At 41.3% G+C, this 14,483-nt stretch overlaps 1 protein-coding gene across 1 annotated transcript; it reads left to right on the top strand.

Moving 5' to 3' along the window:
- Positions 1–3,361: 3,361 nt before the first annotated feature.
- LOC128438422 (outer dense fiber protein 2) lies at positions 3,362–11,760 on the top strand. The gene is made up of 17 exons (XM_053420996.1): positions 3,362–3,578; positions 4,715–4,831; positions 4,951–5,078; positions 5,998–6,127; positions 6,253–6,384; positions 6,799–6,873; positions 6,968–7,039; positions 7,160–7,276; positions 7,446–7,661; positions 8,040–8,149; positions 8,470–8,605; positions 8,709–8,819; positions 8,991–9,254; positions 9,511–9,611; positions 9,721–9,883; positions 10,257–10,382; positions 10,485–11,760. Exons 1-17 carry the CDS (start codon positions 3,420–3,422, stop codon positions 10,629–10,631), a joined length of 2,304 nt encoding a protein of 767 aa, XP_053276971.1. The 5' UTR covers positions 3,362–3,419; the 3' UTR covers positions 10,632–11,760.
- Positions 11,761–14,483: the final 2,723 nt, after the last annotated feature.

Here is a 14,483-nt window from a genome sequence, read left to right as displayed (position 1 = left end):
TGTTATATATAGTACATTATATTATAATAATGACACATTTGATTTATACAGTACCTGTCATACATAAAATGCTGCTCAAAGTACGATCAAATCAAAGACATGGAATAAGAGATCAATTAGAACACGTTAGTTATAAAACAAAGAATCAGGAAAAAATAAATAAAACAGACGGAATTAATTAAAAGCAAGATCGTAGAAATAGGTCTTGAGTGTTTTTTAAAACTATCAAGCAAAGCAGCTAACTTTAATAGCAGCTATTACATGTTAATCTGTTTGTCGTAAATAGTGCATTACTATAATATGGTTGTTAGATATAGTATGTTACTATAATATATTTGCCAACCGATTGACTATTACCATTGTCTGTTGAATAAAACACTTTTACACAAAATATGTTTTTATGAAGGTTAGAAACAGTTATTTTACTTCATGGTGAAACAATTTGTTCATGTTTTGAGTTCATCTGCTGGAGCTGGACTGAAGAAATCTCCCTCACACTTTGTGACATGGAGAATCCCCTTGTTGTCATCAGAAGACAGTTTGTCTCTGGCAAATGTCACTGGAGCAGTATTTTTACATTAATTTATTTATTTATGACATTAAATTTTTGTCTTTTATTTTTTATATATATACTTCCACAAAGATACCCAACAGCAGATTCCTTGCATGTGTAATTCTGCTTGGCATTAAAGCCTGATCCTGAAATCTTCCAGAAGAGTGGGATGGAGACAGCAGAGGGCCCTGTGGACGAGTGGGATGATGCTTGTGGGGAAAGATAGATAGCAACTGTGGAGTCCTGGAGTCTGTCCAACATATTTTGATGTATTGTCCACTCTGTGATAAAGACAGTAGGGAGCTATTTATAGCAAAAGGCAAACTGGGTAGTGAACCCTTTCCTGTAAAAACACTGCTTGCTGATGGGATGTGTGAGAAGAAGAGAGCTGGGGAAGTCTGGCACTTCCTTAAAACTTCAAATTCTTATCGCAAGATATAAACTGAGGGCATGAACTGCAGTGATGCGTCCTTACCGGTGGGGGGCAGCAACGCGCTACACGTGGCCTAGTCTGCCGGAAAGAAGAAGAATAACTCATTCTGGTTCCGGCTCTTGGAGCATTGTTCTTTTACCGCCCTTTTCGTGCTTGATGTGTTCTTCTTCCGAAACTAAAGATTCAAAAAGCAAAACAACTGTAAAGTGTTGGTTTTTACTCTTCACAGTCGTAACTGGCTCCATCACAGCCCCACAGTTAAAAACACAAGTTTCCATTTCTCTACATGATCCCAGTCCAACTCTGTGTTGAGGAGTTCGGACCATCTGGTGCTGGACCCCTTGTTCTTCTTGTCTCTGGAGACAGTTCTTTATGACTCTACCTGTGTGTTCCGGTTATTTGCCATAGAGGAGAATGATTTCTTGACCAATCAGGTGCCTCCCTGATGCTACTGTATGATAGAGAAGTATAGAAACACTAATAAATATAATAATCTCTCCATGTTAAAGGAAACCTAATTTGATGACTGTTGCCAGGATTATTTTCAGGAGAAGTATGCTAGAAAGCAGCTGGAGGAGGAGCTGTTGTGTTGTGTGTGTGTTGGTTGTGTAATGTGTGTGTAAAACATCAGGATGTGCGCAGACAATCGTGTCAGAATTTTTTTTTATTTATCAGATTGTGCCACAGAATCATCTCTGATTGTCTGTAGGACAGTTTTATGATTATATTATGATTTAGTATAACAACAATATGAATCTGTTGTAGTTTATTTGGCCTTTACACAAATTAATTTCTCATAATGTTCTAGAGTTAGGGTTACAGTCATAATAAAGCTCCTTGTACTTGTAAATACTCAGTGTTCGTGAATCATCTCAGCTTTAACAGCTTTTTCTTCCACTGTTTCAACATTTCTGTCAACTGAAGGAAATGTATTCAACTGGCGTTTTATTTACAATGTGCATCATGTTCAGGCTGATTCGACGGAGGAGGAGAAACTCAGGGGACTTAGCTGAGGAAGTTGACTTGAAAGTATGAAGACCTGGTGGTCTAGCGCCATTAGTGCCTCTAGCGCCATTAGCGCCATTAGTCAAGAAACAGCAATTGATGGATAGTTCACTGAAATCACAAATTCAAAAGGATCTCATTCAGATCTTGTGAAGCTGATCCAGATCCATGTTTCTGCACGGACAGATCAGATCTTTAGATACCGGTGAGTTGTGTCCAGCTCCAGCAGGGATGAGGAATGAGGGATGAAGGATGAGGGATGAGGGATGAGGAAGGTGAAGGGTGAGGCTGGAGAGGGGGAAGGAAGGAGCTGCATTTAGTATGTACCATTGTGTCCTTCCCTGATAAAACCACCAGAGGGCAACAAAGCATGATGTTTTCTTACTTCCTATCTGGATTAAAAAATGGAAGTTGTAGGCTGAAATAAACATGACTTCTTTTCTGTTAAAAGTAAAGAAATTTAAAATGATCAGTTGATCCCAAATGAGTTATCAACTGTTGATTGATGCAATTTATGCCAGAAGTATTTCATTAGAATGTTAGATGTTGGAAATAGTTTTTTCATTAAAACAGTTACAATTCCGTTTTTAAAAAATAAATGGGGGAAAGGCTTGTAAATCCTGAAGCTCACTTCTTGAAGGGTTTAGAATAAATAATAAACACCTGTCTTCTCATGGAATTTACATTAAATCACACAAAGTCAACTGTAGATTCATTCATCCACATACACTGGGTTCGGCTGGACAAAAAAAAAAAACATAAGCAAACAAAGTAATTTAAACAGAACAGAGCTTTAAGGGTTCAATGCATACATTAAGGTATACATAGTATAATAAATAGTATATTACTATGAAATGGTCGTCATAAATAGTATATTACTATAGTACAATTGTTATAAATAGTATCTTACTATAATATAACAGTCGTAAGTAGTATATTACTATGATGTGCTTGTCATAAATGGCCCAACCTGAAGTGAGAAAACAACAAATCAGTTTAATAAAACACTTATAAATAAAGATGATTATTAATGTTAGAAACTGGAGTTCACTGAACTCACTGTTGTGTTCATGAAGGCTGTTTGAAACCAGTTTTGCTTTTGTATTTAAAATCTGAATTAATTTCCTTCTTATTCCTTATCTTAACCAGGAAATTGTCTTTTCACTAGAGACACAGTTTTCTATACAATTCTTGCGTGACACACTCAAAGTTTACACAAAGTTTACACAATGCATCAACGGTCCTTGAACGCCTCTCAACGGCTACCAGGGGCGAGGCAAATGGAAACCCTCCCAATCACAGAACGAGGTTCTGCTAAGGAGCCAATCAGCGGGCTCGTTAGGACACCGGACCAAACGTCGCTTCCGCAGACAGAAGAGCAACCTGAACCCTGGATGATGATGTGACGTGTGAACGGGTCTGGACAGAATGAGAACCAGGGAGTCCCCCCCACCGCCTCCGGGTCATGTCCACGTAGCGGGGAACACACCTGTGCACGTGCATGTGAGGAGCAGCAAACCCCCGCAGCTGGTTACACTGGTTCGTTCAACTGGGAACACAGGCCGACAGTTTTACTGCACGTGTAAAGTACGTGCGATGATCTAGTGTTAAATATCTACAATACACAGTGAAGATCATATTTGAAATTCACAAGCTCAGTTATTCTGATTTGTTTTGCTCTGATTTGTTAGTTCTTGCCAGTTTCTGTAATGTCAACAGAGACACAAAACTACAACAAAGACTCAAATCAACCACAAAGAGACACAAAATGTCAACATAGAGTCACTTAACTAACACAAAGCGATACAAAATACCAACATAGATGCAAAAAACTACCACAAAGAGATAAAATGTCAAATTTAATTCATAAAATGATCGCAGAGGCACAAAACTCCCACTGTAGGAGCCACTTCATTAGTTTGACATATTGTGATTAGTATTAGTTGTTATTAAGACCCGAGCACTGACAGTTCAAAGGCCCTATCGTTTTTCTGTTGGTTCTAGGGAAATAAATTTGACGGCTTGAACATACTTGAAAATTCGCCAAACACACTAATTTCATTAACGCAACAGGAAGTCGGCCATTTTTTTTGATTTTGTGGCCGTTTTACACGTCGTTTATTTGAACAAACTCCTCGTAGAGCTTTCATCAGATCAACTTCCAATTGGGTGATTGTCATCTTGACTCCTTGGAAATTTAAAACTAACTCACAGAAATCATGACTCCTTTGATGGCATAGAAGATGATTCTCCCATATCATCAAAGGTTCCTTCTTCATGTAGGAGAGCTGGATTTCCAGGACACACCCACAACTCCCAGTTTGAACCTGTAGAAAATAGTCTATGTCCTCAGCGTCAGAGGTTAAAGACTCAGAATCAAGACCGGGAAATGCCTCCTCATCTTCCTCATCATCTTCTTCATACAGCAGCTTTATGAACAAGTCAAGTGTAAGTCTGGAGTGATTGTGACCAGCCCATACTAACACTCTGAATAAAGAAAGCATATTTTCAAATGCACATCAATCAGTCTATTAAGTATATTCTGTTATACGTCGAGTTGTTCAAAATCATGAGAGACACACAAAACATCCACAAAGGGACGCAAACACATGTTGTATTTTTGTGTCTCTACCTGTGTTTACAATGAAATATTCTAACATCATAAGAAGAGGAAGCTGACGCTATAATACGTCTTATGAGGAATTTGTCTCCATGTTCTGCAGAACAGGACAAAAGATTATCAGAAGAAGGGAGATGGAGCGAGGCATAAGGTTCGATCTCCGTGGATTCCTCCAGGAGGACCGTCCTCCCGTAAAGACCTGGGCTTACACTCCTGCCAGGTCTCTTTATTTATGTTGTCTACCAGAGACCATGAATAAACTGACCCATGAAACCTTCCTCATTATTTGTGTGTGTGTTCACCGAGCATGAGTTGTGTTTGTTTGTGTCTCTCCTTCAGAGAAGCCGAGCGCAGCTTCAGTCCGGACATCGGTGTGGTGGAGAGGAGCAGGAGGAGAACACGACACCAGTTCCCAGAACCCTCAGCGTCCTGCTCCGAGAGGAAGAAGACGTCCGTCATCTGAAGAGGTCAGAGCCACGACAAACATCAAAGCTTCAAATGAATATCCCATATTCAAATCAAACACAACCTACAGGTCAAGTTTGTAGAATTTAGTGACATCTAGTGGTGAAGTTGAATGTTGCAGCTGAATTCTGCTCACCTCACCCTTTCCTTCCAAACATGACAGAGAACCTGTGGTAGCGTTCAGTTATAAAAACTCAAAGGGTTTTTGGTTTGTCCAGTCTGGGCTACTGTAAAAACGGTGGCGGCCTCTGTAAAGAGGGACCGCTCCTGATATATATATATAAAGTTTTAAATATAAAGTATTTAAATATAAAAGGCCCATTCTAGAGTAAAGCAAATAACAATACATACAGTTTAGAGATGATGATTAAACACTAGTAAAAACAGCTCCTTTCATTTAGGTTTTTCTAGTCCTACAATAAGAATGTTGCCAGATTTTCGATAGACAGTTTGAAAAGTATTAGTAAAATAGGATCAATTTATACAAAGTTATAGGACATAGAGTAGTTCTTTAGTCTTTACTGAAAAGCTGTCGTATTTATGCTGTTTCAGAATCATTGTCAGTCATGTCGAGTTGCAGAAGTACTCAGATCCTTTACTAAAGTTAAGTTTACATAACTTCTAGTACCACAGTTTATAAATACTCCCAACAAAAGTATAATCCCAGCATTCAAGATCCTAAAAATACAGTAAATTGTCCCTAGTCATGGATGTTAAAGTACTTCTTTTAATACTGATGCAGGTTGAGGTCATTTTGGATTTGAGGGGAAGTTTAAATAAGATGTGAATAATCAAGTAAAGGATAAGTACCTATTGTACTTAAGCAAATTAGCCAGATACGAGCCGATGACACGTATACCTCCGAGGACATCTGTGTAACACACTCGTTCTTATGATTTCCTTCTGTTTTCCTGCTGACAGACAGGATTCAAGGAGCTCACATGGAGAGACGGACGAGCTCCTGAGGGCCTTAGTAGAAGCAGAAATCGACGGCGTAACAGTAGCCAATCAGCTCACTGCCCTGAAGGAGACTGTCGACAGCCTCGTTAAGGTTGTAATCTGCCACCAGAAGGATTGTTGTGTGTACACGGTGGATCACAACGGATGATGGATGCACAGAGGACAACTTCTGTTTCTCTACATGCTCACGGTGTCACTTATCTGCTTGTGGTTCAGGACAAGCGGCTGTCGAAGCTGAACGCAGCCTCAGTGGGGCGACAGCAGGAGCTGCTGCTGGAGAAGTTACAGATGTTCGACTACACGAACCAGAGCCTCCGGGAGCTCCTCAGAGAGTGGACCCAGAACCAGGTACAGAACTAACCCTCTCCGGAGTTCTGTTCAAACGACTCTCAAAGGTTCAAAACAACTAGTTCGCATGAAACTGCAAAACAAGTAATCAGATAATAAGTAACAGCAGTATTTCGGATAGTCAATTAATTGTTTAAGTCATTTACGAAGCAAAGAATTCCAAAAATCTGCTGCTTCCATCTGAAATATGAGAATTCTACTGTTTTATTTCATTATAAATTAAAATCTTGGTTGGACCATTGTTGACTGGGTGAGTTCACTCTGCCAAATTAAAGCCATTTAAACAGAAAGGAAACCGAAAAAGAAAATGACGAGTTGATATGATTTCTGTTTATAGAGAAACTATTAAAGAATTATACATTTCCCCCATAAACACTGATATTCAATAGTTCTTGCTGTTGCTTTAATCCACAGAGAGATTCACTGGCTTGGTCCGAACAGAAAGACGCCTTGAAGAAGAGAATGGCCGACAGTGAAGCTGAGAACATTGTGAGCGACTTGTTAATCACCTCTTGGTTCATGTGTTCACGTGCCACCAGGTCATCTCAGGACGTCCTCCATGTTTTTGTTTTTCCCGTTACAGCGACTTTTGGCCCAACTCAGCAACACGGAGAAAGAGGCGTCCAGGCTCGCTCTGCACTTGGACTTAGAAAAGGTGAAGAATGAAAAGTGGAGCAGTGCTTTTGTTTCTGATGTCTCTCACACCATCGGATACAGGTTCATCCTCAGGTCGTCCATAAAGGAGAAACTCACCCTCACCCTCTGCTTCCCTCAGGACAACCTGAAGACGACGGAAGAGCAGTGGAGAATCCTGGAGTCAACACGCAACAACATGGAGTCTCAGATGAACACAGCTGAGGCTGGAACGGCTCGAATGTCTGCTCAGATTCAGGTCTGTGAGCGTAAAGTACAACAGCTCAGCAGTTTATGTATATAAAAACTAAATAACAAACACAAATACAACCTTGTTACTGCTTATATGGTCCGTACCTAATTTAAAAACATTAAACAGCAACATGTTTGTCCAGAAGCAAAGTCCTAATTATTCAGAGGTAATTCAGGGACCGCATTGGGAACCGTTTTCTTGGAGTACGCCAGCACCGCTTCCCTGTGCGGGTCAGAGGATGCAGGAGAACCAGGAGCCGAAGCAGGAGGTGCTACAGACTCAGAGGCAGCGCAGGGAGGAGGACCACGAGGAGACGCAGTGGAGGCGAGACCAGAAAGCTCCGGTGACCCAGCAGGCCCCCAGGGAGATGGAAGGAAGACTTCAGGAGAAGGTCAGTATTCAGAGCCGCCTCCACAAAATCCTGGAGTTTAATGGATGATTTCCACATTCCTCAGCATCTGTGAGGTTTGAAATAAATTATCAACATGGAACATTACAGAGGATGGGAAACACCAGTTTATTTTTCTCTACATGATCCCAGTCCAACTCTGTGAGGTTGAGATCAGGTCTGTGGACTTCAGACCATCTGGTGCTGGACTCCTTGTTCTTCTTGTCTCTGGAGACAACTCTTTATGACTCTACCTGTGTGTTCCAGTTACTTGCCCTAGAGAAGATCGATTTCTGGACCAATCAGGGGCCTTCCTGGTGCTACTGTTTGATAGAGAAGTAGAGAAACACTAATAAATATAATATTCTCTCTGTTTTAAAGGAAACCCAGTTGGTTCAAGCTCTGGCCACATCCAGTGACTGGTGCCTGAGACATTCTAAAGAGGCGGCTGCTAAGAAGCAGCTGGAGGAGGAAGTGTCTGTTCTCAAACTGTGAGGGAACTCTTTTTTGTGTAAACATCAGGATGTGCACAGACAATATGATTTATTTATTTGGCCTTTACACACTTGAATTTCTCATAATGTGGTAGAGTTAGGGCTACAGTCATAATACTGCTCCTTGGTTTGATTTAAGTTTGGTCATGAGATAAATTACACAACAAAAAAATTACAACTGAGAGAAAATAGAACTGACAACAAACAGCTTGAGTCTCAAACACAATGTTGTGTAGCAAAACTGTTAAGATTTAAAAAGTATCTTTGATTGTACTCTAACTTTTACTCTTTCACGATCGTCCTTTCCTCCATCGCAGCCACGTGAACGAGCTGGATTACCGTCTTCACTCAGCAGAGGACCGGACCCGGCAGGAGAGGGAGAAGTCCCAGGAACAGCTTCATCACCTCATGGATGAAAACGCCTCCACCAAGCTGGAGAACCAGAGACTCCAGGTACCTTCAGAATTTTTTTTTATCTCGGCTTTTTCTTCCAATCTTTCATAATCTCCGTCGACTAGAGGAAAGTGTATTTAACTGGTATTTATGTCATTTTCAGGCTGAGTTTACAACATTCGAGGAGAAACTCCGGGGATTTCAGACTGAAGCTCATCAGCTGAAGACATCCATCAAAAAGTATGAAGACCTGGTTGAGAAATACAAGAAGAAGGTACGGACTGACTCTCAGTGGAGCTGCGTCACTTTACAAACTTTACACACAGCTAATTAAATACTAAATGAGGGTTAGTTCACTAAAATCACTTATTAAATTAGTGCTGATCCAGATCCAGGTTTCTGCACGGACAGATCCGATGTTGAGAAACCGGTGTGTTGTGTTCAGGTCCAGCAGGCTCGTCTGGAGTCGGAGGAGTACTGCCTGAAGCTGGAGATGATGCAGAAGGAAATGCAGGAGGTGAAGGTGAGCCTGGAGAGGGAGAAGGAGCAGGTGAGGAGGGAGCTGCTGGGCCGACTCCGCGAGCTGGAGGCGCTGCCCGACAGACTGAGCCGGACCGAGCAGCAGCTCCGAGACGCCCAGCAGGAGGTCGACGCCCACGAGCGGAGGACGATGGAGAACAGCTCGGCCCTGTCTGAAGTCAGGCACCAGGTACACAGCAGGACACTGGAAACATCTTCACATAGTTCAGGCCACCAGGACAACATGTAGAAGTGGATTCCTTTTTAGGCTAAAGGTTTTTGGGGCATTTCTTTGATAGTGATATTCGAGGTGCTGGAAAGGGGGGACTAAATGCTTGGGTCTTAAATCAAACCCATGCCGCTGTGGAGAAGCTCTACCTGGTGATCTTCTGCCCCAGGTGGATTTCTGTCATGGCTGACTCAGTGTGGTTTGTTTTCCTCCACAGGTGAAGCAACAACACGCTCAGCTGGAGATGTTTCAGCAGGAGAACCTGCGGCTTCAGGAGAAAAACGACATCCTCAAAGAAACCATCCACCGCATAGAAAGGTGCCAACGCTTATAAAACTATCTCTGAAACACGTGCACATATGTTTCTGAGATAAATTATCCCTCCACATGTTGCAGAAAACAGCGACTGTTGATCTGTGTGTTGTAGGAGCCTGGAGGACACGAGGGAAGAACACAAAGAGATGTCTGAGGCTCTCACCTCAAAAGAAGCCGGAGTCCAACGCGTTCAGCAGCAGCTGGAGGAGAAGATGCAGGAGTGCAGCTCTCTGACCAGACAGCTGCAACAAGCTCTGGACGCTGCAGAGAGACAGGTGTGAAACCAGCATGTCACTGGTCTGATATGACACGTTCCCAGTCTTGATGACCTCGACAGTTTTGTTATTCACACATGTCCAAAAGTGTCAAAAAGTCTTGGTGTCTCCGTGTTGCTTTCACAAATTTACCTTCAGGAATTATTATGTTTGTCTTTGGGCTTGGGTCCAATAGGTTGTCTACATGTGACCAGTGGCCTTCAATAACAATGAATATAATCATAGTTTAAATATAATCAGTAATTTACTCACTCTGGTTGGGATTCTGTTCTGTAAATGTGATGATAAAAAGGCATTATTCCTGTTTTGAGTGATTTGATGTATATAAAGTAATATTCTAGTCAGGTAAACCCTGTGCTTCGCTGGTCTGCAGGTTGACAACAACATGCAGAAGGTTTTGGCCAAAGAGAGAGTGTCCCAGTCTAAAACCCTGGACCTGGTGGACCAGCTAAGTCATGCTAAAACAGAGCTGAGTCAGCACCAGCGCAGCAAGGAGCAGGTAGCGTCACTGTCCCCCCCCCCAACATTTCAACAGGATTAAAACAGGGGAATGATGCTGATGTGGATAAGTTGTATCTCTGTGACCTCTCTGTTTCTCCAGATGGAGCGTCAGTTCCAGAGTCAGCTGCAGAGCATGAAGGACAGACTGGAGCAGTCGGACTCCACAAACTGCAGTCTGCAGAACTACGTCCAGTTCCTGAAGACCTCGTACAGAAACGTGTTCGGAGACGGTCTGCTCACAGACTGACTTCAAACTTCACCCACGCTCATCCCACAACATAGCAGATCTAAATCACATTTAATGAGTAACTGCTTATTACATGAGTCTTACACTGTTGATGAAATTAAACAGGATTTCTATTTAATGAAAAGAATATTGTTTTGTTTGGAGTAAATAACTTTTTTCACGTCATCAGGAGGTAGATCCCCTCTACACAGACTGCGGTAGAGACTCTAGAGCAGAGATCTACCGGTCGATGGCAGAGGCATTGTGGGTAGATCGCATCATGCGTGCACGACTGGACAAGAGGCAGTCACGTGGACGCGCCCATTGACGTACCCGCCCTTCTAGCACTGACTTATTTTGGATCGACCACAGATAATGAAAGTTTGATCATCAAATGAAACACAAATAAGAGGTTTGCCTTTTAAAGATCTGGAAACTCCATGAAGTCTGGGGTTCAAAAGCTTTACCTCAAGATATCTCCCTCTGGTGGATCATCTGAATGACATCTCATGACTCTCTTAAACTTTGAGATGACTTTCGAGTGATTTTATAAATTGATAAAACACTTTAAGTTGTCGACCTTCGTTTAGTTGTGGATTCGCTTCGTTCATTTTCTTATTTTTCCCTCCAAAATATCTAGATAAATTGGTTTTCATCTGGAAATAATGTTTAATGCATTTCCTTCGATAGAATTTGAATTATGTACTAAACTGAATGTCAGGACTTCCGGTCTGTCGATACAAATCTGAAAAGCCCTGTTCGAACAAATTTATTTATTTAGAAAGTGAAACACTGGAGTGCTTTTACTTTGAAACGGGTTTGGAAGTGTTATAAATACGTAAGTGTCATAAACAGATACAAATTGTGTTTCCCTGCAGAATAAACAGAAACAAATTATGTTTTGATTTTTATATGATTTATTGATTTATGCCACAAATATAAATAGTTGCAACACTTTCTGTACGCGCTTCAAATAAAAGCACTCCAGCGTTTCTGTTGCCCGAATCCATTCTATTGTTTAAAAATGTGGCTTTATTGTGAAATATTTGCAGTAGCAGAAGATGTACAGCTTCATACTGTAAAGTACTGGTATTTATTTGAGTACACAGGACTACTTTTATACAGGGAAATAGTTATATTTATGGCCATATTCAAGGCAAAGATTATTTTACCAATAAAATACATTTTCATATAATCCTATTTGATCTTTATGATGATCATTTGTTAGTTTCAGTGATATATTTTAAAATTGTAATTATTGTGTTTAACTCTGACCCTGGCTGAAGCTCTGGTTTTGTCCACAGTGTGGCAGCAGACGTCCTCTCACAGTGTTGAAGTACTCAGGTGCTTTTATTTAGGAAAGAAGAAGAAAAAAGAAACTCTCAACTATCAACAGTAAAAAATGAAGCTGAAGAACATTTCATTACAGATCACGTGTTGCAGCAGGACTGTGATGTTGAAGCTGGACGATACAGAAACAAAGATCAGTCACTTTAATTTCACAGAACCTTTATTGACAAAGTTGATATCATAACAAAAAGAAAACAGAATTAATCTGATCTGATCTGATATGTTCTGATCTGATCTGATCTGATCTAAGAGCAGCTAAGCAGGAGAGTCTCCCTAAAAAGCTTGGACGGGTCCCTGGAAGTGTCTCTTGCCGGAGGACTCTTCTGTCTCCACCATCTGCCGGTTAAAGAAACAAGACGTCTGACACGATGTTGTCAACGTCTCTTTATCACAAATAAACATGAAGAACAGGAGGACATCTGGTTAATCAAATTAAAATGTGTCCCTCAACTCACGGCACCATCTGGCCCATCGAGCCCTAAACGCTCATTTATGGTTTCTCACTGGGCTCCAGTGAGTAGATTCTAAATCACTTCAGATTCATTAAACACACGGCGTCACTGCTCCTGTGATTCTGAACCAATGATCAGATCCAGATCGATCACAGACGACTGGATCCATTACAATCGGATTCCCTCCATGTTATTTCTATAGTGACACAACATTCAAGAGCACATGTGGATTCATTTCTCCTTTTTTTCTACTTCTGGAACCAAACCACTGACCAGAATTCACATGAAATAAGATTTAGATTCGATTTTAAATCAACAACACCAGAATTTCTTCATGGGGATTTCTTATTTGTTGGTTTCTTATTTAGCAAGATAACACAAAAACCACACAACCATGAAACTTGGTGATGGTTTGAGTCCGGAAGGAACTCTTTTGTCTCCTTTTTTTAATATTATGAGACCTTTGAACATTCTTCTCAGGGAGTAATACGTAAAAACAAGTTATATTTAGTGGACTGATATTTATGAGTGTGTGTTATCTGGTGCAGCTTGACTGAATGTGAAGGAACCGTTCACACCAGCGTGGAGTCATGACGCCTGCAGGCGGTGGTTCTTCACTACTTTCAGGAGCGGATCAATACTTTGCCTTTTCTTTTACTTGTTAATCCAGTCAAGCTCTTTGATAGTATTTCATATCCTCGGGTTTGTTTGTTTGTGGCCAAGATAACACAAAAAACTACCGACCGGACTTCTACCAAGCCTGGAGGAGGGACATGGGTCTTCTTTAACGTTGTGATATCGGATGTCATCTGACATTTTCACTGACTTCCCAGGAAAGAGGACTGATCTATGAGAAGAAAACATTTGTGAATCATCTTCCTCTGCTCAGTCCAAAGATTTAAATTAATGAAGACACAAAACATTGAGGAAGTTTCCGCCTGGTTTTGTTAACTCTAGTTAACTTAGGCTTATGAGAAGATTTGTATAACAAGTGTATGGACATATATATGTATCTGTCTCAGATTATTCTACCCACCCTCTCCCTTCCCCAGAGAAAGAGAAGGAAAGAAAACGGTCACAACACTTATCTTTTCATCCTCCTCCCTTCATCCCTTCCTCCTCATTCCCCCATATCCATGCATTGACCTTCTCTCATTCCAACCTACATCCACCAACCTCCTTCACCCATCATTGCAGGCATCATTCCACATCATCCCGCTTCCCTCCATCCTTGCTGCCCTCGCTCCCTCATCCCTTCTTCTTCAAAATACTACATCTTATTGTCCTTTAGAATGTCGAGAGAGATTTTTCTCTCCTGGTGGTTCCTGGTGCATTGGTGGATGTCTGGAAGAAAATCAAACCGTAGGGCTCTACACAAGTATAGACGCACAAATATGTGTACATACTTGACAGTGTGTTTGTGTGTTTGTCTGTTTGTGTGTTTATCTGAGTGTGTGTGTGTGTGTGTGTGTGTTTGTCCTTGTCACCGCGTGTGTGTGAAGCTGCAGAGTCTTGTAACCTTGGACGCCCGTGAAGCTGCTGGAAACACACAGCAGCTCATCAAATATTTAGAGCTCCATCTAATCCAGGAGTTCATGTGGTCTTTCCTGCTCCGGCCTCGGGCTGCCGGCTGCCGGAGAGGAGAGGAGAGGGAGACGCGTGTCGAGTCCCGGCTGAAAGAGTCAAATCCACCGCTCACACTAACGAGCAGCTTCACGGGATAAAAACTGAGAACCCTCATTTAACAGAACCCACAGAAACCTCAGGGAGAGTCGCAGGTGACAGATTCCTCTCGTGGAAAAGACAAAAGTACAAAAAATGCCACGTGTAAAAGAGACAATCCACAAAATAACAATCCTAGTCAATCAGTTATTTATTTAATCAATTAAAATAGAGATATTATTGTTATGGACACGTTCTCTGTGCTCAGGTTCAACATTTCACTTAAACCTCTTGTAATTAATGACATTTTGCTCTAGACAGTTTGTTTTGGTTAAATGCAAAGTTCAGGGCATCATTTGTTATTCAGGGTTATTTATTTTATATAAATATATTCATATTTAGCAAGGCC

The sequence above is a fragment of the Pleuronectes platessa genome, chromosome 4 (assembly GCF_947347685.1).
Source record: "Pleuronectes platessa chromosome 4, fPlePla1.1, whole genome shotgun sequence".
NCBI lineage: Eukaryota > Metazoa > Chordata > Actinopteri > Pleuronectiformes > Pleuronectidae > Pleuronectes > Pleuronectes platessa.
This window is presented reverse-complemented; position numbering and strand designations above follow the sequence as displayed.